The sequence below is a fragment of the Eublepharis macularius genome, chromosome 6, assembly GCF_028583425.1.
Source record: "Eublepharis macularius isolate TG4126 chromosome 6, MPM_Emac_v1.0, whole genome shotgun sequence".
NCBI classification, from domain to species: Eukaryota; Metazoa; Chordata; class Lepidosauria; order Squamata; family Eublepharidae; genus Eublepharis; species Eublepharis macularius.
The window spans coordinates 126,295,439-126,320,067 of NC_072795.1; the positions used below are offsets into that span (position 1 = coordinate 126,295,439).

Genomic DNA, 24,629 nt, shown 5'->3' on the forward strand with positions numbered 1-24,629 from the left:
AACCATATTGCATTACAACAAAAATGCACTATAAACAACTGAGGGATAAAAATTCAACATCTATTCACAGCCAGAATAAACAAACCCAAAACTTATCAGCAGGGGTTTTTTTCTGGGAAAAGAGGTGGTGGAACTCAAGAGGAAAATGAGGAAGAAACACATGGGATTCTTGGAAATCATATTATTTTCAAGCACTGCCAAGTATTTTCAAGAGGAGCCGGAACTCCGTTCCCCCGTGTTCCCCCTGAAAAAAAGCCCTGCTTATCAGTCCAAAAACAAATACAAAAGTACACAGTCCTTCAGCAGAACAAACCCAAAACTTAGCCCAAAAACAAACACAAAAGCACACAGTTCTTCAGCAGAACATGGGGGAGTATCTTGAACAGACGCCTCCAGATTTCATGTTTTTTTCCTTTATTGTAGGGGGGGAAATATCAACAGCATTGCCAGTTTTTGTCAAAATAAACTGACAGGGTTTGTGTGGGTATTTCAGGACTCTGGGATTGGGAATTAATTTATTTTGCGTGAATATCTCATGCGAAAACTATGGCTCTCCCAGCATCTTCTCTATTTAGTCCTTGAGGGGCTTTTTGAAAGACAAATACATGGCCAAGAATTATAAACTGTGATGGCCAAAAGAAACTGAACACTAACTACAGGGGCATCTGACTAGCTAACCTAGATGGACCTTGGGATCTGGCCCAGACAGGATCTTCTTATATTTTAAGTACACTGAAGGACACAGGCACTTGCTACAAAATCCTCACAGAAAGAACACTTGATGGGATTCTGCCTACCAAACTTGAGGAAGACAGGCAAAAGGGTCTCTTTTTTATAGGAAATTAAGAGCAGAGTATATTTATGGCTCAAATTATTTATTTATTTTAGATATTTCCACATTTCTCCACAATGGGAACTCACACTAGCCTACATAATTCTCCTGTCCTATATTTTATCCTCAGAAAACTCTCCTTGTTAGGCAGGTTAAGCCTAGAGGTGTGACAGGCCCAAGATCACTTAGAGAAGCTTCCACGGTAAAGGGGGATTTCCAACCTGGATCTCCCAGATACTACTAGTCTAACCAGTGATCCTGGCCTCTTATGAAAGAAACCAAAATGTCTATCCTGTATTTAGTTCCTATATCTCTTTCCTCCTGGCTCCACTCCTCCATTCCCAGGCAGACGCTGAGGGAAGGCAGGCCCTCCTCAGGTGGTTACTGTGTGTGAATGTCCAAGATGGTTGCCTAGGACAGGCGGAAAAGGGAGTTTGGTGAGGTAGTCATCAGACACTAGAGGACGGAAAGTTTTCTGCAGTCTCCACGCTATAGGCAGCCTCGGCTCCTTTTGGAACTTGAAATGCGTTCAGGCCCTGTGGAACTTCTGCAGCTTCCCTCCCTTTATTCTTCTCACAGAAACAAAAGCTAATGTAGAGGGAAGGAAGGAAGGCTAAAGTAGATGGGGACACGAGCTCATTGGCAGCATTGTCAGGCATTGCCAACTCTGCCACCAACTACCCCTCAGGCCATGCCTCTGGTCAGCCACCTCTATGGTACTTTGCCTGGGTACATGTGAAAGGCTGGGGACGCAAGTGCCTTACATGGAGAAAACATAGCCACAAATCAGTTGGTTTTTTTTAAAAAAAGATAGCAGAATAACAGGGAAACTAGTAACTGTGCTTATATACTGCTCTTCTAGACAGATTAGTGCCCCACTCAGAACAATGAACAAAGTCAGTGTTGTTATTATTCCCACAATATAGCTTGGGAGCCGGAGCTGAGAGGATTGGCTTCCCCAAGGCCACTTGCTTAGCTCAAGGCCATAGTGGGATTCGAACCAGCAGAGTGCTGATTTGTAACCCAACCACTTAACCACTATGCTACAGCAGCTATCTCTCTGCTGAAAATGTAACACTCTGACAACAATATCATCTGGATTCTTTCTTTCTTTCTTTTACACACTGCCTTTCTTCCTGATGGGGACTCAAAGCAGCTTAACTTATTTTCCTCTTCTCCATTTTATCCTCACAACTACCTTGGCAGGTAGGGTTCAGCTGAGAGTGTGAGATTGGCCCAAGGTAACCCAGGTAGCTTCCATGGCAGAATACGGATTTGATCCACCATATCTTAGTCTAACACACTAACCACTATATCACACTGGCTTTCAATTCTTTATAACAGAGTAAACAAATGTTGTCAATTCCAGACCAAATGGCTGGTCTAAAAACAACCAGTCAACTGAATATTGCTAATCCCATTCAATCCAAGAAGATTGGATCTTTAGTCCAATCTTGGTTTTAGTCATGCCTCCAGTCTTGGGTTTAGTCACGCCTAAAACCCACGACCACTCATAATGAGTCTTTCCCACACAGGTTTTCCCACACTTTGGGTGCCAATGTTTTCTCTCAGAGCTTCTGCATGTTCTCAGTTTGTATTTGTTCTTTATGTTTTCCTCGTTTCTCTGAGCTTTTTCAAGTCCGTTTGAGAAAACACCAAAAGGTAACAGACGGAAAACAAGGGAATGAGGAAGCTCAGAGCAAAACTACTGCAGGTCGTCACACAAAAGGTGGGAAGGCCTACATAGGCAAAGACCCAAGGAAAGGGAGAATATAGTACAATGCTGTATCAAAACCTCAGGATACTGAAAAGCCTCAATCCTACACTCGTCTTTCCTAATGTGGTGGCTGCTGTGAACAATTTGTCTTAGCCTCAGAGAAAGAGGAAATTAAATAATTGGATCCATCCATTCTTTCTGATATCTGTAGATCTGACTGAGTCTTGTATCAACAACACGGGAACAGTGATGAAGCTAGCGGCCTATTCATTTAAAAAAACCCAAGATTGAGGAAATACCTTGAGGAAGGTACGTGACCCTTTGAGAAAGCAAAACCTGCTTCTAAAGAAAACATTTCCTATTCTTTTTTTTTTTTACTTCAGCTGGGAATATACTCATCAGGTATGATAAAGTTGCCCTTGGAAAGTTGCCCAGGATAGAAATCCAAATCTACTACCTAAGAAAAATCCAGATCAAACATCGACAAACCACGGTTATAGAAGACTTCAAGAAACAGCTTTAGGAGAATAACCTCTGGCAGCTGTGTAAGATTTTAGCTGAGCCTGAGTTTTCCTTTCCTGTTCCAGATATAAAGCTTGGGGATGGCCAAAGGCATACACCAAAGCGCAAGAGCTAAAAGGCTGTTATCCCTTGCCTTTTAACCTGTGGCTCATAGCCAGTGCCTATACATGAGCCAGGACACTGGATCTAGGAACAGCCCAAGATGCAGCTTATTATTTGTTTGTTCACTATATTATATTTTGTAAGGTCCCCATCAGGGAGAAAAGCAGAGTATAAATATCAAAATAAATACCTACAAAATTTTATGGGCACTTCTGACTCACACTGCAGACACGTGAAGTGATTTTCATGTTCTTACTGACATTTTATTAGTATCAGTGGCTACTAGCCATGGTGACTAAAGGGAACCTCCACTTCCATAGGCAAACAACCTCTGAACAACAGTGCCAGGAAGTAAGACTGGGGGAAAGCCTTGGCTTCTATACCGTTTGTTTGGCCATCCAGGGCAACTGTATGAGATAGGATGCTGGAGTAGCTAGACCACTGGTCTGATCCAACAGGGCTTATGTTCTTATGTTTCGGTTTTGCATTGGTATCGTTTTGTTTTACAAAGTGAAGCTTGGTTATTTGCACCCATGACCAAGATCACCACAAGGCTGTTGGGTTTTGTTAGCCATGTAACAAGAAGCCTGGAATGCCAAGGGTGGCAACAGAACCAGGTCGCCGTTCCCAGAGCGGTCACATTTTGCCACTATGCCATCTCTCACGATCCTTTTGAGGGAGCTGAGACATACTGTACCCCACAGCGTATGCGATTCGGCTGTACAGCAATTAGGTTTCCCATTTTGGTCCCTGACATCCCACGCTGCCGCTGCGTTGACGTATTACAGGAGTCACGTCGATCGCTGACATCCTCCCCGTCTGCATCAGTCACCGAATCACAACCAGAATCTAAGTGAGAGTACAAAGAATAACATTATTTCTGTTACTTCAGCAACTAGTTATTTATTTATTATAAATAACTAGTTAGTTAGTTATTAATGTGGTTTAGGTGTTTGGAAAAGAACGTGCCAGAAATGAGATATGATACATGTGTTCTGTCCAAACAAGGGCTGATTCCACACACGTTGGATAATGCACTTCCAATCCTCTTTATAGATCATTTGGAACGGATTTTTTTTGTGTGCGGAACAAAAAATCCACCTCAAACGACTGATAAAGTGCATTGAAAGTGCATTATCCAACATGTGTGGAATCAGAGATTCTGCATCAGTCTCTATACTGGAATAAAAAAAGACCCCCCTGGACAGTGTCTAGCAACAGTATCTAGACACAGACATTGCTAAGGGTCAGACTAGATGGGGAGGTTATTAAAGCGTTGGGTGCAGGTTTCCCAGACCCAACTCGAGTTCCCTGCAGCCACAAAGCAGCTGTGGGAAATGGCTGTTAAAAATAAAAGAGAGCCCAAATAGCCTCCGAATGCCTCCACGGGGGGAGGAAGCACTCCCGCCTCCCCCACAGCTGTTTCTCATATTGGACTTGTTACGTCTAATAGTGTATTTTATGATTGTTATCAATGTAGTTAACTGTTTTAATTGTTTATGTATTATGTTATAAATCTGCTTTGATCCTGCATGTGGGGAAAGCAGGCTATAAATTAATTAATTAAATAAATAATAAAAAAATAATAAAAGAGCACAGGGGAGGGCCTTTTCCTGTTTTTCTTACACAAAATACATCACATGGAGCAGCAAAAACAGAGACACCTACACACACACACAATTTTGGAAAACAGTTTGAGGAGGGAGGCAGGAGCCCTTCATCTTCCCTTAGTGGTGTTCTGAGGCCATTTGTTATGCTGTGCGGCTGCAGGAATCCAAAGTTGGATATAGGAAGCCTGTACCCAACCCCTTTAAAAACCTCCCCGTCTAACTTGACCCTAAGAATCCACTGTATGACTCAAGGGCTTTATTCTCACTGGGAAAGGTACACTTTGGTTTCCAAATGCCCAGCCTGCCTATGAGAACAAAGCATTTCCTTTCATGAGAATGACTAGAAATGGTCAAGGATGGAACTTTTGAGCATCATTCCAAGCTCCTATTCACGATGTTTCCTAATCAAACTATAGAGGAGTTGTGCCTGCAACAGCCATTTTGTGGCACCCACTTTGCGGCTGTGACCACCATGCTGTGTAAGAGAGTTCCAAAGGTGCTCACAAGCTCAAAAAGGTCCACAAAGTCCATTTCCCTTTAGGTTAACGCAGGGCTCATTTGGAGGGGGAATGCACTGGAACGCCGTTCCGGTAGTTCCCCCAACAGTCAGGTGGCCCGGTCCACCTGACTTTGAAAAATTTGGGGCCATTTAGGCCTCGATTGGGGCCGAAACTGTCCAGATCAGGTCGGTGCCAGGTGGGGGAAGCCTCCGTTAATGACCTAGCAAAAGTAGAGGAAGGGTTTTCCGGTGGAGAGTGCCCTCAAGTCATAGCTGACTTATGGTGACCCCTGGTGGGGTTTTCATGGCAAGAGACAAACAGAGGTGATTTGCCATTGCCTGCCTCTGCAGCCCTGGTCTTTGTTGGAGGTCTCCCATCAGATTAGTAACCAAGGCCGACCCTGCTTAGCTTCATGAGATCTGACAATAACAGGTTCACCTGGGCTATTATTCACAATATAACGGGCCCTATCCCCCAAAGTACTCATCACACTCATGCAATCCAAGATCCAAACAGCATTCTAAATTGCAAAAATACCTCTAGTTGGGGTTTAAAAGTCTTTTCTTTTTGCAATGTGAGTGCAGAGAACATGAGATTCACTGACAGAAGAACCCTTCGTGAAGATGCCCAGGTAGGGTTGCCAGGTTCCCTTACCCTCCTGGCAGGAGGGCAGGTAGCCTTCTCTGTGTCCCATGACGTCACTTGTGGTGTCGTCACTTCCAGGTGGCGTCATTGTGCAGGTGCAGGAGCACTCACATGCTTCACAGCAGGCCGATTTGGGCCTCAAATGCGCCCAATCCGGCCCATCTGGGGCCCAAATCAGCCAACTGCAAAGCGCGGGAGCAATCTCAGAGCAGCACGATGACGTCACTCTTGGGAAGTGACATCATCGCACCGCCCTTGGAGCATGCCCAGGAGGCCCATTCTTGCGCCATTCCCCACCAACAGACAGGTGAGTGGGTAGGGGTAGAGGTGGGAGTGGGGGATCCCCCATTATCACTGAGGGACTGGTAAGCCTACATCTAGGGTCCCTTCCACATTATGGCCCTTTAATACCGCTCAAGTATCACTTTTCTGCAGTCAGCTGGAACGAGTAAATGACCCTGGTTCTGGACAGCATTTAATACAGTGCTACCTGCCATGTTACAACCTTGCTATGCCTATTTCTGCCAAAAAATCACACAAGGATGGCAACTCCAAGCAAATAAGTTTGAACATCTGCTTCTTTTTTTAAAAAAGAATCATTTGTGCACTTATGCTTAAGCAGAGAAAACATCTTTTTAAAAAGGAAAGAGGCAATTAAAACATAATGTACAAAGGGACCCCTACTGCAGGACAACAGAGCCCCTAGCAATTAATGCAGGCTTTAGAATGTGGGGAATACTTGAAAGCAATTGTTTGGAAGCAGTGCTATCTAGATCAGGGGTTCCCAGTCTTGGTAGGCAGGTGGGCATGTTGGAAATGTTGAGAACAGGGAGTGGGTACCATGACAAAAACGGCTGCCATGGGGTTCTGTGGCCAGTTACAGAAGGTTGTGAAGCTGCAAGCTAAGTGTACCATCTCTCACCTTATGTTCCCCGGAGAATGCTCCGGTCAGCCCTGGCACCCACCTGGTGGAACTCTCTGTCTTTGGAGATGCAAACCCAGCGGGACCTGTTGTTGTTCCACCAAGCTTGTAAGACAGAGATGTTCCACCAGGCTTATGGGAGTTGAGGCAGGCAGTTCGCCAACAGGCCTTCTGCCAGTAGGGTGAGGTGGCTGGGGGGAACATGTGGCCTCCTGACTTAGGTTGCTATCAGATGGCTGGTCACTCTTCCCTGCGGGCCCTACTGTTTAGAAAAACGGGGATACATTATGTGCACTGTACTATGATGCTTTTATATAATGTAATTGCTACCATTGTTTTTATCTTTCTGTGTATATTATTATGCTCTGCTCTGAGCCCACTTGTGAGGAGAGCAGTCTAATTTTATTTTAATAAAATAAATAAGCATCTTTCAATAATGGAAGCAGCTGTTTGTGAGGGGGTTGCTTCCTACACACACAAAAATTCTTCCACTTCCTTCTCCAAAAAGGCAGCGAAAAGCCAGGACTGGCTATGGGAAATAAATACTTCAGGAAAAGAGCATGTGGGCACCAGGAAACAAATCGGAGGAAGGACGCCACAGTGTCTATTGATTTACTTGAGTGAGCAAACAATAAAATCCTGGAGAAAACGGCTATCACAGATAACAACGACCAACATAATTGTGCTACTATCTGAAACCTGGCAAATGCACTCACGACACTGCTAACCATTTTAGTGGCTTTGCTACTAACAGCAAACATTGATTAATCAGTAATCAGAGTCAGAAATGAAAGTCATGCCTACCTACTAGGGAATGGGCTATGCTTCCCCCGTTTCCTTCCCCCCATTGTAAACAGCTGCCATCAACATTATGTGACTCTTAAAGGGCAACGCACATAATCGTTCATTGTTGAGCCATTGGGGTGGTGGGTTAATTTCCAAATGAGTTATTTTCTATACAGTTGGGGATTTCCCTGAATAAGCAAATGCCTCCAGCTTGGCTATGCTCAGCCCCAGTTCACTGCATCGCCAATAGGCTATGAAACACCCGTGTTTACACCTAGAAGGATTTGGGATGGACACATTGCCCGCACGACTCGCTCACTCGACGTGAAGTTTGTACTGTGTAAACAGGCTGCTAGATAGTGCAGAAGAAGGAAAGGCAACGGTCATTCTACAGGTTGACAGCAACAGCACTAGGAAACTCAGTCGGGAGGCTGCAGGTACACCAGAGGCTAAAGTTATAGACCTTCGAGGAAATGTGTTCTGAAATGCTATTGATTCTGCATGCTGGACCAGCTATACAGTCTCAGCGTGTGGGTGCGATGACAGTACTATGGAGAAGAGACATTTAGATTTGTTTGCTGGGAATTGGCAAGTGTTTAACTCTTTCATGACTGAATGTAAACTGTTCATGTTAGTTAGTTAACCTATTTGCATGTAACCACTTAGGCTTCGAGTGAGGATTCCCACCACAGAAAAGAGTCTCTATTCTTAATGAAGTAGAATTAGGATTCTCTATTGGGCAACCAGTTTATTGGGGAGGGGCAATTAAGTAGAAAGATATACTGAAGTTTTATTGCTCTTTATTCAGTCTAAACTCACTCTTATTTATTTATTTATTTAATTACATTTTTAGACCGCCCTCCCCGTCAGACGGGCTCAGGACGGTTTGACAACAAACGAAAAACAGTAAAAACATTATAAAAACATTAAAACATCGTATAGAAAACCATTAAAATTGGCGGGTGTAGAATATTAAATATTAAAATGCAGCATTGTCCTGCATGGGTGGTGGAGGGTCTTCAGTGGTATGGCCAGCGAGAGGACAGCCTAGCCCCCACCAAATGCCCGGTGGAACATCTCCATCTTGCAGGCCCAGCGGAAAGATAACAAATCCTGCCGGGCCTTAGTTTCCTCAGACAGAGAGTTCCACCAGGTCGGAGCCAGAACTGAGAAGGCCCTGGCTCTGGTAGAGGCCAGGCGGACCTCCCTGGGGCCAGGGACCATCAGCAAGTTCTTAGTGGCTGATTGAAGCGACCTCCGGGGAACATATGGGGAGAGGCAGTCCTGAAGGTATGCTGGGCCCAGTCCGCATAGGGCTTTATAGGTCAACACCTATAAACCTTAGGATATAGCAGTCTCTCTAGCTAGCAAAGATGTAGCCTAGTTAGGCATTTCTCATTTTATTCCAATGTAACCTTTTATCCTTTATGTAGTAAACTATTTTATAGAGCTAAATTGGAGTGTTTGTGTTCTCATTATATTGATTGATTGATTGGATTTATACCCTGCCCTCCCCACGAATGGGCTCAGGGCAGCTCACAACATCCATAAAATACAATAAATTAATCATAAAACTATAAAATCAGTAACAATCTTAAAACAATCATTAAAATAGTCCAGGCGCCTTATCCATAGGCTACATATCCAATATGCTTATCTGCTCCTCTGCTAATCGAAACTGAAATTAGACCTACAGTTAGACGCTGTGGAGAAATGGGTTCTCCTCCAAGAAAAATCAATACTGTTTGTACATGTTATGTTGTTTTGTTTATGGATAGAAAGTTCTGCAAGGAGGGGCAGCAGAAGGGTTTCAAATTGTTACAATGGGTTTTTCAGTTGTTGAAGCACTAAATAATAATAATATTTGATTTATATAATAATAACATTCGATTTATATACCACCCTTCAGGATGACTTAACACCCACTCAGAGCAGTTTACAAAGTATGTTATTATTATCCCTACAACAACAATCACCTCATGAGGTGGGTGGGGCTGAGAGAGCTCTGAGAGAGCTGTGACTGACCCAAAGTCACCCAGCTGGCTTCAAGTGGAGGAGTGGGGAATCAAACCTGGTTCTCCAGATTAGAGTCCTGCGCTCTTAACCACTACACCAAACTGGCTAAAGAGGAACGTTCAAGCTCAGAACAGGTTTTCAGTGAGGAAGGATGTTTGGAGGGGGCTCCTAAAGTCTGGATTCCAGAGCCAAAAAGAACAAGGATTGATCCAGTGTCAGCAGCTGATAGGTGGATACCCTTCTTAAGAGGGTAAGTAAGTGGCAGCTGAAACAGCAAAAAAGTAGGGGGAAAGGTGGAAGGCAGATCTTCAGCAAAGAGAAGAAAGCTACCAGCGGAGGCCTTCCAAAAGCTGGGTAAGTGAGACGCTGAAGGCAAGGAGAATTCATCAACAAGGCGAAGGCAGGAGAAAGAGCACAAATAACCTAGGAAAGAGGCTAGAAGATCTGCGGCTGAGTCTTTCAGACAAGATGGGATCTACAGGCCACCCAACTCTTTCTGGACACAGTTTGTAACATGTGTCCTGAAGTTGCTAAGTTATGGTCAAGAACTAGATGGAGTCAGTTGCTGAAAGATCCCCTGGTAAGTATCTGAAAGTGGGGGCAGGAGGGGGAGAGAAGTTATAAGATGGGAGGAGTGCTTCAATGCAGGGCGGGGGGGGGGGGAGACTGTGTGAAGCAGCCTCTACCAACATCAACAAGGAGCTGCCCAGCAGTAAGCCTATGAAGTTCGGGCTGGGCAGAAGGAAATAAGGAAATCCAGGCTTTTCATTCATGTAGGGAAAGTGATTGTTAGAGCTATCCCAGTGACAGGATTTTACTGCAGGACAGAGTATACATTTGATTTGCAGTTGTTTCCAAATAAATATATACTTTTTCCCTATTTAAAATTTAAGTCTGTTTCCAGGGGATCTGACCAGCAACCGGGCGAAGCCTGCAAACCTCTGAAATCTTACCAGGTCGTCATGGCAGGAGGGGAACGTTTTAGGGTAACTGAACTTGCACAAAAGGGACAGGCTTCATTTGAATCCCACTGGGATCAGACTGCTGGCCTTAATGTGAAAAAAGTCACAGATCAGGTTTTAAAGTGATTTCAGGCGGATGAGGGATCTGGTTCACAATAGGAACCTTAGGAACCATAATGTCAATGTCTCAGGTGATGCAAGTGGGAATGAGTAAAATTCAGTGCACAGAAAGAAACGACTGCTTCTTCAAGAGATCACGAGGAAAGAAATTACATGTGATTTGAGGCCACCAAGGCACCAGATAAGCTACCCCACATCAGATCCCCCAGGGGGGCCGCAACCTACTCAAATTAGCGCCTGCCTTGTCTCTTTAAGAATCTAACTCTATTCTTTCTTTCCACATGAGCACACATTTGTCCTTCACTTCGGCTAGGGCAGAGGTTCAAAGTCTCTTCAATGCCCTGAAATCCCTGCTATCCATTGACCTACCAAAGAAGGCTCCAGAGCACAGAAACACAACTGCCTCAAACCCATCTTATAGCATCCCAACTTGTCCCTATTGAGTCTTAGAGAATTAAAAGTATAACCGTGGACAAATGCACCAGACAGCCTCCAAATGCAGCCAAAGCCGTGCCATTTTCTTCTCTGTCCGTTACATGTCCGCACTGATTATCTTATCATACACAAAATGTCCTTTTGATGATGCCATTTCTATTCTTTTTTTAAAAACCTCTTCCACAAAAAACCCACAAACGTACAGCACTGGTTTAATTTTAGCATTTGCGCGGCTCTCGTCTTGGTTAAGATTCATTTTTAACTTCTATAAGAAAGAATCTTCTCAGTGTTACTGCCAGATTATAAAGACATTTACTTGAAAATAAGTGACACGGAGTTCACTTCCCAGTAAGCAAGGCTCATTTCAAGGGGGAACGCGCAGGAATGCAGTTCTGGCAGTTCCCCAAAGAGGTCACATCAGGTGGCCCTGCCCAGCTGACTCGGCCATTTTGGGCCCATTTTATCCCGGATTGGGGCCAAAGCGGCCCGAATTGGGCCTCTGACGGGTGGCGGATCACTCTCCCACTCAGCAGCAGCCCGATCCTGACCATTTTGGGCCCCTTTTTGGTCATTTTGGGCCCAATTTTGGCCCTGAATGGCCAGGATTGGGTCCAAAACAGCCAGGATAGGTGATGTAAGGGGATGTGGCATATGCAAATCAGTTATGCTAATGACACACTTCTGGTGATGGCAAGGGGCATGGCATATGCCGATGAGTTATGCTAATGAGTTCCTCCAGCTCTTTTTCTTCAAAATGACCCGCCAGTAAGCATATTTAGAACTATGGTCTCTTAGATATATATCCCCTTACAACATATGGAAAACTTGGAATATTATGGCTCGGGTCACAATTTCAGTTTTGGATGGCTCTTTCTGACATTTCCCACTAAGTAACAGAAGGTTTTCATAATGAATTCATCATTGTCACTGAACAGAATCACCTTAGGATTAATAAACAGTATTATCATTTATGAACTCAGCAATTAATTTTAAAGCCTTCATCCACCTAACCACTCCAATCTCCATTAACCGTGGAAATCATTTTTATTTTGCAACTGATATTTCCAGCATCTAAAATTGGCTTATTAATATGATTTATCTGACTAGAAATTATATTATACATACATTATTTTATTGTGTTTTTTCCTTCATCTTTGAGGCCCATAACATGACCCTGTTCTTTAGGTGATATTCCTACGTGATATCATTATATCATTATGTGATACTGCTATGTAGACTGGGCTTGACACTGCACAGAATTGCACTGTCCATTAGGTAAAACTGTCGTACCCATTGGACAATTTTATCTCAGTTAAACTTGGAATGGAATATCACTAGTATCAAAGGTGATACTTTTGCTGTCTGGGGCTTATTTGGCGTTCTCAAACGATACCTTTCCTTCTCTGTAATTTTTTGAGAAAATACTGTTTTTTACTCTCTCCTTCCCCACAGATATTTATTAATCAGCATTTGCCACAGGGCTTTTTTTCAGCGGGAACGTGGTGGAACGGAGTTCCAGAACCTCTTGGAAATGGTCACATGGCTGGTGGCCCCGCCCCCTGATCTCCAGACAGAGGGGAGTTGAGATTGCACGTGGCGCGGAGGGCAATCTCAACTCCCCTCTGTCTGGAGATCAGGGGGCGGAGCCACCAGCCATGTGACCATTTTCAAGAGGGTCCGGAACTCCGTTCCACCACGTTCCTGCTGAAAAAAAGCCCTGATTAGGGATAACACTTTTTATTTTCTGAAATGAATAAGATCTTGAATGAAGATTGTTGGTAGAGTGCATGCTGGGTTTGTAAAAGGTCCGAGGTTCAATCTCCTGTGGCTCAAGTTAAAAGGAACTCAGGTAAGATACTGCCAGACTCCATATAAGGCCAGCTTCATATGTTCATATGGAATGGCTCATATGGTATGGCAACATCATTTGCTACTGCATTTAGTAAGTTCCCCTGTGCTAAAAGAGTGGGAAGGAGAGGATTTCCCATTTCTTTTGCTCCACGTGGAGATATTTTGGGCACATGAGGAAACAGAAATGGGAAAACTTTTCCCCTGCATTGTTTTTGCACAGGGGGAGGTGGTGGTGGTGGAAGCTTGGGAGAAAGGCTGGAGCTCTTCTTATCCCCACAGCAGCTTTCCAAGCCCATTTGGATTCTCTCTTTTTTAATGCACACCGTTCCCCAAAGCTGCTTTCTGTCTGCACAAACCCAGGTTGTGCGACCCTTAGAGAAGAAGAGTAAAGAGTCCAGTAGCACCTTTGAGACTAACCAACTTTATTGTAGCATAAGCTTTCGAGAACCACAGCTCTCTTCGTCAGATGCATCTGATGAAGAGAGCTGTGGTTCTCGAAAGCTTATGCTACAATAAAATTGATTAGTCTTAAAGGTGCTACTCGACTCTTTACTACTTTGCAACTATAGACTAACACAGCTAACTCCTCTGGATCTTATAGAAGAAGGGAGCTCTTACTCTCAAAAGCTTTTACCCTGAAAACCTACTTGGTCTCTAAGATGCCACTGGACTCAAATCCTTAAAAAGGAAACTATTGTTAATTATCTCCTACCTCCCCCATTCATATGCCATTATCCCAACCCAAACTGAATCCTTACAATGCTTCTAAATGGAGCTGCTACTGGGAACTCAGCTACAATATGGCTAGCTGCCCTGTCTCCTCCAGGATCCCCAGACCCGCAAGATTAATGTTGGCGCAGATGTAGATGGGATTTACAGTCCCAACGCACGTCACTACGCCTCAAAGCTCAGCACCAGTAATCAGTTACAGAGGAAGGAGAAATATCACCAGAGGAGACGTGTCACAGTCGTGATGTAGGGATCAAAGTGCATAAAAGTATAGGAGAGGGTCCTTCAGAATGACTTCAACATGTTATTTTAGAGCCAAAACATATGAGACTCCTGATGCGTGGAGGACACACGTTGGTTTCCCACAAGGTTCCATTGGAAATGTAGTGAGAAAGAACCTCTGCCAGGGAGAAGAGGGATTCTCACCGGCAGCGGCGAGAGGGACAAGGAGCCGATCGCCGCTGCCAGCTCCCTCTTATTGCCGCTGGCATGCTCGGCTTCCTCTCGCCACTGCCAGCGCACTCCTCTTGCTCCCCTAAATGTACTTAGCAGCCAGAGGGAGGCGAGCATGGTGGCAGTGGCGAGAGGGACAAGGGACCAATTGCCGCTGCCAGCTCCCTCTGACCACCACCAGCACAATCAGCTCCCTCTCGCCGCCACCAGCGCGTTCGCCTCTCTCTGGCTATGGAGTGCTTTTAGGGGAGCAACAGGCGCACACTGGCAGCAGCAATAGGGAGCCGAGTGGACTAGACAAGATGCCTAGAGAAAAAACCTCTGCCAGGGAGAAGAGGGATTCTTTCCCTCTTCTCCCTGGCAGAGGTTCTTTTTCACTACATTTCCCATGGAACCTTGCGGGAAACCGATGCATGTCCTCTACGCATCAGGCATCTTGTCTGTTTTGGCTCTTAGATGCTGATCTGCTGTGGCTGTATCAGACTTGCTTTCCAGAAGACCGACCATGTACAGGCAACTCCTGCACAATTACGGACGCTGCTTATTAAACTCTGGCAACCTGCCTCTGATAACCAGCTCCTGTTCTCTGCCCGTGTTAACTCTGTGTACATCGGCGCCTGCCTGAAGCAGAACACACAAACCCCACACCTTATTAACCAATTAGGCCCTCACAGCATTTTACAATTACTTTCAAATGGAGACAGCATCCTTGTGATAACAATGAAGATCCCATCATGTCTAGTCTGGCCCTCAGCTATGAGGCTCACTGGGAGACCTGCGGATCATATACTAGCAGCTTAATCTCTCTCAGCTTGTTGTGAGGACAAAGAGGGAAGGGAGAACACCATGTATGCCACAACATACTCCTTTGTGGGAGGGCAGGATAAAGAATTGACAGATTCACCTGATGCTCACATCAAAAAAGAGAAAGTGAAACTGAAGTAGAATGGCTCAACATCGTCATAGGAATAGTAGTAGTAGCAGTTCCAGCAGTTCCCCAAAGAGGTCACATGTCAGGTGGCCCCGCCCACCTGACCCTCAGCCATTTCAGGCCCGTTTCAGCCTGCATTGGGGCCGAAATGGCCCGAATCGGGCCTCTGACAGGTGGTGGATCACTCTCCCACTCAGCAGCAGCCCAATCCTGACCATTTTATGCCCCCTTTTGGCCATTTTCAGCCCCTTTTGCCATTTTGGGCCCAATTTTGGCCCTGAATGGCCAGAATTGGGTCCAAAACAGCCAGGATAGGTGATGTCACGGGGCGTGGCATATGCAAATCAGTTATGCTAATGACACACTTCTGGTGATGTCAAGGGGTGTGGCATATGCTGATGAATTATGCTAATGAATTGTGCTAATGAGTTCCTCCTGCTCTTTTTCTACGAAATGACCCCTATAATAATAATAATAATAATAATAATAATAATAATAATAATAATAATAATAATAGATTTATACACCGCCCTTCAGGACAACTTAATGCCCACTCAGAGCAGTTTACAAAGTATGTCATTATTATCCCCACAACAAAACACTCTGTGAGGTGGGTGAGGCTGAGAGAGCTCTGAAAGAGCTGTGACTGACCCAAGGTCACCCAGCTGGCTTCAAGTGGAGGAGTGGGGGATCAAACCCAGCTCTCCCAATTAGAGTCCCACGCTCTTAACCGCTACACCAAACTGGTGTGAAAAATCAATGCTCCTTACAAGCTGTTTGGACAGCGCAATTGGTAAACGCAGCCCTTTTATGCACAGGATCTGCCAAGCACTGAGAACCTGGAACGAGTGGCTGGAACATGAACTGCCTCCCGTTTCTGACCTAAGATGCGGTCGGCTTACCTCCTTCTGAAATTGCCTTCATGACAGCTGCGACGTAGGTCTCGGGGTCGTCATCATAGGTCAACAGTTTCCACCGGGACCAGTCTTCGAAGCACTCTTGGTAATCCTCACATTCTGCCACACCACAGAACAGTTTCACGATTTTATGAGGCGGCTGGAGCACTTCCTGCAGGCTCTTCAGGACCGCCGGGGCCTGGAAGGTCTTCACCAGGTCACAGGAGAGCAATACAATGGTGCACCGGCTGCTCTTGAAGAGCTCCAACTTTTCAGGAGGAATAGGAGTCCCGCTCTCCACGAGGTAGGTCTGGAGGTCTCGGCATGAATGGAAGAGGCTCTGAAGGTACTGGCACCACTCTCTAGCGTCTTTCCCGTACATAATCAGCACATCATGTGCATTGGGGGGCTCTTCTGTGCAGAAGCGAAACAAGGTAAAAAAAAGTTTTACAAGCAGAAATTTGAATTGCACCATTTGTAATGCCACATTTCACAACAGTGGACCTGCCTAAGGCTACAGGCTGCCACAGACTAGGATCCATCATTCAACTAGTCACCATAGAAATGAGCCTCTGCAAACCTATTATGCCCAGCCTGGGGTCTGATAGCTTAACCAGATGGTAAAGAGTCCAGTAGCACCTTTAAGACTAACCAACTTTATTGTAGCATAAGATTTCGAGAGCCACAGCTCTCTTCGTCAGATGCATGGAGGGTATGAAGAAACTGGCCAGAGATATATAGGTGGTGAAGGAAGGGGGGAGAGGGTGCAGGGAGTAAGGGTCATGTAAATGTAAATAAGTTACAAGAAGTCATGAAAGAGGTGGAATGCCCAATCCAGGATGGGTGTGACCCCTCCCCTCCATGGCAGAATCTGAATAGAATGCTGTAACCAGCCCTCAGCCTTGATGCTTCTATGATTTCACTTGCACCCGTGTTCTGCAAAATATGTCTAGGCTTATCTCTTTGGGTATTGCTTTACACTTGCCTTAGCGTAAGTTTGGCCAAGAAAAACAGGCCTCGTTCTTGACGGTATCACCCTGCAAAGCGGTAAAACCAACAGCTGCCTGTACATGTACTTTCTCAGCTGTGGCCCCCCACCTTGGGGTACGGTCATTCTGAGGAGGTCAGGAAGGCTCCCGCACTTCAGTCATCCCACAAACGATGAAAAACAGTATTGTTCAATAGGGCATTTTTATAAGGTAATAGGGCTATAGTATAACGGAATGGTTCAGGAAGACATTTTTATAAAAGGAACAGGACTGTAATCTATGCTGCTGTTTATAGTATATATAATAATCATAATAATAATAATAACATCATCATAATAATAATAACAACAACATTCAATTTATATACCACCCTTCAGGGTGACTTAACACCTATACAGAGTGGTTTACTAAGTATGTTATTAATTTCCCGACAACAAACACCCTGTGAGGTGGGTAAGGCTGAGAAAGCTCTGAGAGAGCTGTGACTAGCCCAAGGTCACCCAGCTGGCTTCAAGCAGAGGAGTGGGGAATCCAACCTGGTTCTCCAGATTAGAGTCCCGCGCTCTTAACCACTACACCAAACTGGTTTATTGAATAAATTATACAGCTCTTACCACTTTGTCATCACCTCTTGAAATTCCATTTTGTGCATGGTTTGATATATCATATCCAATAGTTTTTTGTATTGTTTCCAATTCGCAATCCTAGTCCTATTGCACTGCTTATTATACGTCTCATGCTATTGGACTGCATTGTTTCACCCTATGTAATCTGCCTTGAGTATCAAGCAGTAATCTTAAGAACTCTTTCCTGGAAATAAGCCCCATTGAATAAAACGAAACTTTCATCTGAGTAGACCTAATTAGGCTTGCTTCCTCCGTGAGAAAGGTGGGCTATAAATAAAGTAAGTAAATAAATAAAATAATACTTCTTTGTGAATTATTTCTATTCTATCTGCAAGCTTGCCTCAAGCTACAAGTAAAATGTGGCAATTCTTGTAGGATCTGCAATCAAAGGGTAAATAAGACACATTTTGCTCAAATTATTGCTGTTCTTTGCTGGCAAGGTATGAGTGTATGTGCTGTCAAGTTGCTCAGATCTTGCAAATTGAAAGCTGTGGCTTCCCTTATTGATTCAGCATGTACGCTACGTTCTTTTAAAAGAATAAAGACCACTCTAATGGGGTTATTCTAAGAAGTTGTCCATGAAAGAATCCATCCATTTCCCAATGAAAATATCTGAGCTTCTGCTTTCGTGAGAATGGGTACTGTTACCAGACCATTGCTAAGGCAAGCGTATGACTAGCAGTTATGCGATCAGCCTTGCGAAATCAGGAAGCGATTTCATTTCCTCATTTTTGCATACACTGAATTGTTTCTTTACCCGTCTTAACACATTCATGGTGTAATCCTAAATGGGATTATGCCCTTCTAAATCCATTGAAGTCAGTGGCCTCGGAGAGGGGTAACTCTTTTTAAGATCGCACCGTTTTAATCATAGGACTGACGCTGCAAAATAACTCAGGCTCTAGGCATTTCCCCCAATGGTAAAGCCCCATTGATCTCCGTGAGGTTTACTTCTGAGTAAACACACAGAGGCATACACTGTCAATGAAAAAAATTCAGGAGATGCAGCTAGGGTTGCCAGCCTCCAGGTAGTGGCTGGAGATCTCCCGGAATTGCAACTGGTCTCCCGGAATTGCAACAGTGTAGGCCACAGAGATCAGTTCACCTGGAGAAAATGGCTACTTTGGGGGGGGGGCTCTATGGATTTATGCCATGCCGAGGTCTTTTGCCTCCCCAAACCCCACTTTCTTCAGGTTTCACCCTCCGGATCTCCAGGAATTTCCCATCTTGGAGCTGGCAACCCTAAATGCAGCAGAGAGCATGTGAATGCAACACAAATCAAACATACAGCCCAGCCACCCCAATTTGCTCCCGTTTTCTCTTCTCAAGTCGCAATAAGCAGATCGTGAGCGGTCATCCAAGACATGCTTCCAGGCACTCCTGAGATTGAACAGTAGCTCAGCAGTTCATGGGGTATGGCTATTCCATAGTCCTTCGACCAGAATGCATAACAAAGCCATTGATAGAGCTAATTACTCACTGCAATTATTAACAAACATTTTATCATTCCCTCTCAGCTTGTCTTCTTCCGGAAAACCACACTGGGGAAGAGATCTGCATGCAGGCTTAAGGGCCTGAGTTTAGGAAAAGAGTTTGTAATCTGGCTTAAAGTCAAGGGAGATCCTGTTTGAGGAAATATAGATCCAGAGGAGTTCGCCGTGTTGGTCTGTAGTAGCAAAAATAGAAAAGAGTCCAGAATCACCTTTAAGACTAACCAACTTTACTGGAGCATAAGCTTTCGAGAATCAAAGTTCTCTTCTTCAGAGGCATCTGAAGAACTGTGATTCTCGAAAGCTTATGCTACAGTAAAGTTGGTTAGTCTTGAAGGTGCTACTGGACTCTTTTCTATGTTTGAGGAAACAATCCGATGCAAGCTGAAGTCCACTGATCTCAAAAGGTCGGGCAATGCTTGACCTGATGTGGGAAATCCATGACTGGATCTTCCAGGCTTTTGTAAACTTCAAAGCAACTAAGGGGTGTGTGTGTGAATTGATCTGGGAAGAAGGACAGGGAAAACAGTGTTTAAACCTTTCACCTCTGTGGCATACAACAGTTCATTTAGTGTTCCCCAGTTGCCAAATCTTACCTGTTGAGCACATATTTCTTAACACTCAAGGATAACAGTCATTGGGGCTTTCTCTCCTTTGACCAATCATTAACCCCTGAATTTTATCACTAACTATCCCAAATGTACTGTGAACACTACAAACCATCATGCTTCACTGAAGACTACTGTGGGTTCCTCTACCAAACACATTACCTGCAAGCGTGCCCGTAAAAAAAATTCATTTTGTGGGTAGAAGCAGATACTCTTCCCCAGACCAGGCAATACAACATAATGTTTGAATCAGGTGCTACCTCATAGCTCTGTTAAAATATTTTCACTTGGAGAGGAAGATAAAAGTTCTATTGTTATTTTATGTGACATGTGAGATCCCTTGAGGCTTTCGATACCCTGAAATCAGGATATACATTAATAAATATGAATGTAAAAATAACAGTCGCCTGGGAGGGGCATCACACACCACTTTGTTACATTTCCTCTGTTGTGGGTAACGTGGGTGGGCTCCTCATGTGAGAACAGCTCATGCACCTCCCCATAAGGAACATGAGCAAGTCCCCCGCCACCCTACATTGGTGAGCTAACAAGAGGCATGAAAAGGGAAGAGAAACTCAGTTGTGTTTTCACTCTTACCCTCAGAGCCTAAGAAAATACTGTAGGCCTATGCCTACTGATTTCATTGGGCTTTGATGCACCTAATGCTACACACAATCCAACCACATACTTTCCTGCGAGCATGTAAAGCCCATCTTGGGGTGATGCTGAATTCTAGGCAAAACAGAGTTTCGCTGACATTTGGCTATGACAACAAAGAGAGTCAGCATGGGGTAGTGGCTAGAGTAACAGACTAGGATCTGGGCAACACAGGTTCAATTCTCCACTCTGCCGTGGAAGCTCACTGGGTGACCCAGGGCCAGTCACAGAGTCTCAATCTAACCCACCTCACAGAGCTGATGTGAGGGGGGGAAATGGAGGACAAGAGAACAACAGACGGCATTTTGGGTCCCCCATGAGGAGAAAGGTAAGATATAAATGAAGCAAAATAAAAAATAAAACAATAGGTAAGGAAAGCATATAGTCCACAGACAAGCACAAAAGCCAAGTTGGATTCTTGTACATCCAGACATAAGCGGCCAACCCCAGTTTGGCAAGGCTATACTAAAACCACAGTTTTGAAGGCCCTGGTGGTGAGGCAAAGACGTAACTGTCTTTCAATTCCCTGCTGATCTGTGATGACCTAGGTAAAATAAATGGTAACATCAGAAATGAGAGATTAAAGCTACAAAAGTTACATGGAAATTAGTGGGTTTATATCTGAGTAAATAAACTTAGGATCAGGATGCAAGACTGCACTCTTATGTAGAGACAGCACACGTATCTCCGTTGATTTCATTGGCTTTCCGAACACCTAACTGGGAAAAGTGTGCCCTAGGCAACACTGCCCGTAATTTTCTGTTGTTACCCGGAAATAAGTTTAATTGAATGAACTCTGAACTAACACACATAGACCTAGGCTATGAATATTAACATGCCATGAAAAAAACATAACTTTCTTCTGAGTAAGATCAAGATGAGTTCGTCTGTCTGTAACAGGAGGTATCTGAAGAAGTGAGCTGTGACTCACGAAAGCTCATACCCTACCACAAATGTTGTTAGTCTTATAGGTGTTACTGGATTCTTGCTCTTTTCTTCTGTTACTTCTGAGTAAACCCTCATTGGACTGGAATGTAAAGAGTTGGCAAAGATGTAAGCTGTATCTTTACTACTTTGTGCAAACTGGCCAACGGTGAAGTGGGGAAAATCAGTTGTTCCACCCCCATCCCACAAAAGTACATGTTATTTGCACCCCTTGTCAAATCTAAAGAGCGAGGGCAAATGCACTGTTCAGTGTAGTGGTATGCTTGGCAAAGGAAATGTGGAGGTAAGAGTTTGAGAGTTCCTTGGAGCTGTGACGCCACAAGAGATGGATTCGTTGCTTCCCCACTAAACTGATGTTGGCAAAGGGACTCTCTGATCTGATGGTAATTGCAGAGGGGTTCGTTCATTGCAACCAAAATGAACAAGAAACTATAAAGACGAACAAGGCCATCAGATTTCATAGCATACAAGAGCTGCTTTGTAAGTTGTATGTTCTCACTAGGCAGACATTCATAAGAGGAGAGAAAAAACAGCGGGGACTTCGCAGCCACCACAGGTGTCAACTAGCTTAGCAAAACCAGGGGATTTGCCAGTTCCTGCTATTGTGAATAGCCTCTGTACTTTCCTAGGTTATATCTGCAGTTGATGTAATTGCATCTCGCCATATACTTCCTGCATTTTGTGGCCCTTTGGTCCCGCTGTTAATATTTTTTTCTTCATCATTTCACTTATTAAATTACTTCCAAGTGAGGCATCAACATTTAATCGGTTACTTAGTTCATTTATATCCCGCCTCTCTACCCAAAGCGAGTCCTCCATTTTATCCTCACAAAAACCCTGTGAGGCTGTCTAGACTGAGGGTCTGTGACTGGCCCACGCTCACCCAGGAAGCTTCCATGGCAGTGGGGAGATTCGAACCCAGGTCTCCCACGTCCTAGCCTGACATTCTAACCGCTACACCACACTAGATCACTGCGTCTGGTGAAGTAGTTTCTAGGACACAAAAGCACCTGCTGGAATCAAATCCTACTTATCTTTAGGGTGGGGAAAAATGGTTTCCCCCTTTACATATCATGAACCATTTTAAAGGTTTCTTATTTTAGGTTTTTAAATTGTACTCTGAATCACTTTGGGGACCAGATATGGTTAAACTGCAGCCAATTCCACCCCTCCAATAAATAAAAAATGCTGCCATACTCTTGTCAATCAGCTACCCCCAGGTCAGTCAAACGTAGTGAGAACTGGCTCATACAGAGTATTATTTATGAGATTTTTAAATAAACCTTTTATGAAGACTAAAAGACTGCTAGTGCTTACCATTAATAAACAGCTAGATGATCCATCTCAGTCTTGCAGGGCATGTGCTAAATGTTCTATTTGCTGAAATTCTTCATCTCATGCTTCATAAGAACACATAAGCCCTGCTGGATCGGACCACTGGTCCATTTATTCCAGCACCCTGTTCTACTCAGTGGCCAGCCAGTAGCCCCGGAAGGCCAAACAACCAGGGTATAAGCCTGTCCCATTCTGGCCACCAGGATCCATGCCACAGTGACATCAAGACTAGATTACTGCAATGAAGTCCACAAGGGTCTCTCCTTGAAGTCAGCTCAGAGACTCCAGTTGTGCAGACCACTGCAGCTCAGTAATTTCCAGGAGCTCAGCAGAATATGCATATTATACACATTTTGCAGTCCATTTTGGGCAGTGTATTAAATATCATGTCTAATCCTTTATTTTCAAACTGCCATCTAGTCCTTTTATATTGCTTATGAGATGTCTAATCCTATGGATTGCATTGATTTACCCTGAGTCTTGAGTCTCATGAGAAAGGCAGTCTATCAACAACATAAATAAAAGAAATAAAACAGAGGCCAAAACATTCCTGGCAAAGCCTTCCAGCAGTGGTATTCAAAGGTTTACTGCCTCTAGATATGGAGGCTTCCTTCAGACACTTTCAGAAAAATCCTAAACAGAGTTACTCCAGTCTAAGCCCGCTGATTTCAATGGATTTAGACTGGAGTAACTCTGTTTAGGATTTCACTGTATGTCTTGTAGTCAACCATAGATCTCTCTTCCATGAATCCGTCTCACTCAAGCCATCTACACTCATGATGACCATCATGTGTGGATTCCGCAATTTAATTACTTGTCGAGTAAAGAGGTGCTTCCAAAAGTATTTATTTTTGTTTGTCCTACACTGGTCCAAAACTGATCTGAATGGAGAACAGAACGAAGTTGTAAGTCACTTTGGGACTCCATTGGGTGTGTGTGTGGGGGGGAGGGAGTGGAATATAAACATATAAACGACTGACTGAAAAGTTTATCAGTCTTGCAATCTGCCTTGAATCTCAAAGAGAAAGTTGTAAGTAACAGCAGCAGCAACAAATAATCAAATATATATCTAAATACTGCCTTTCAGCTCCCCTGGATGCCCCCCCCATCCAATTCTAGTACTGTAAGGGAGGAGGAAGAAGTTCTCTGTATTCACTTTCTCTTTCCCAGGCATCATTTGATCAACTCCAATCCTCCTGAGCCCCCACCCCAATCTATCCCACCTATCTTGTTATACTGCAGTCCCCCGTGTTGTGTGACTCACAGCATAATTTTACACAGAGTTACTCCAACCCACTGACTCCCATAGAATGATGACACCGGAGTAACTGCAGAGTTAGGGTCCACGCTGAACCAAGTTATGAAAGTTTGTAGATCGCGCGTTTTTTAAGAAAAAAATCCAATCCAACAGTGCTCCCCTGTCGAACCTCCCAAATAAGCCTGAATTACGCACCGGTTGTCCGCAGCCCCCCGTCCCAACCAGGCGGCTCCTGCTCTGGCTTTGCCGGTCGGCGCCCGTGCGATCCCCTACCTGAGGCTGCTGCCGCCATGCCGATCCGAGCCTTTGGCAAGCTCGGCCGCCGACGGGGCGCCCTGTTGGAGGCCTGCCGCCGCGAGAGCCGGCTCACCCCAGCCCTGCGAGAGGCCAGCCCAGGGCGGCGAGCACTTCCTTCCCCTCGGGGTTGCTCGCGGCTGCTCCGGCCGCCCGGGAAAGCGGCGTCGAGGCGCGGCGCGTCCGGGCGAGGGCAGCTGGCGCCGGGCCCGCCGGGGACTTTGGGAACGCCGCCCACTCCTGGAGATGCGGCCGGCTGCCCAAAAACAATCGGGGACGCGGCGCCAGCCGGGCCCGTTCTGACTGCGAGGGGGTGTTTGCTTCGCGGCCGGGTGTGTTTTGTAGTCCGCCTTTTTTCACCGAGACTAGAAGTCAATGCAGAGACAGCCAAGAAGCAA

General features: G+C 44.8%; 1 protein-coding gene across 2 annotated transcripts in view; it reads right to left on the reverse strand.

Annotated features, from left to right (window-relative positions):
• Window positions 1–24,423, reverse strand: part of PIK3AP1 (phosphoinositide-3-kinase adaptor protein 1) — a 64,177-nt gene extending 39,754 nt beyond the window's left edge. The window contains exons 1-3 of one of the 2 annotated variants that reach the window (XM_054984190.1): window positions 24,211–24,423; window positions 16,036–16,440; window positions 3,871–4,022 (exon numbers count right to left, since the gene is read on the reverse strand). In XM_054984190.1, coding sequence (XP_054840165.1) covers window positions 3,871–4,022; window positions 16,036–16,440; window positions 24,211–24,229 — 576 coding nt within the window. In that variant the 5' untranslated portion in view covers window positions 24,230–24,423. Of the gene's footprint in view, window positions 1–3,870; window positions 4,023–16,035; window positions 16,444–24,210 lie in introns of both variants that reach the window. The other variant, XM_054984189.1, reaches the window with a different exon arrangement.
• Window positions 24,424–24,629: the final 206 nt, after the last annotated feature.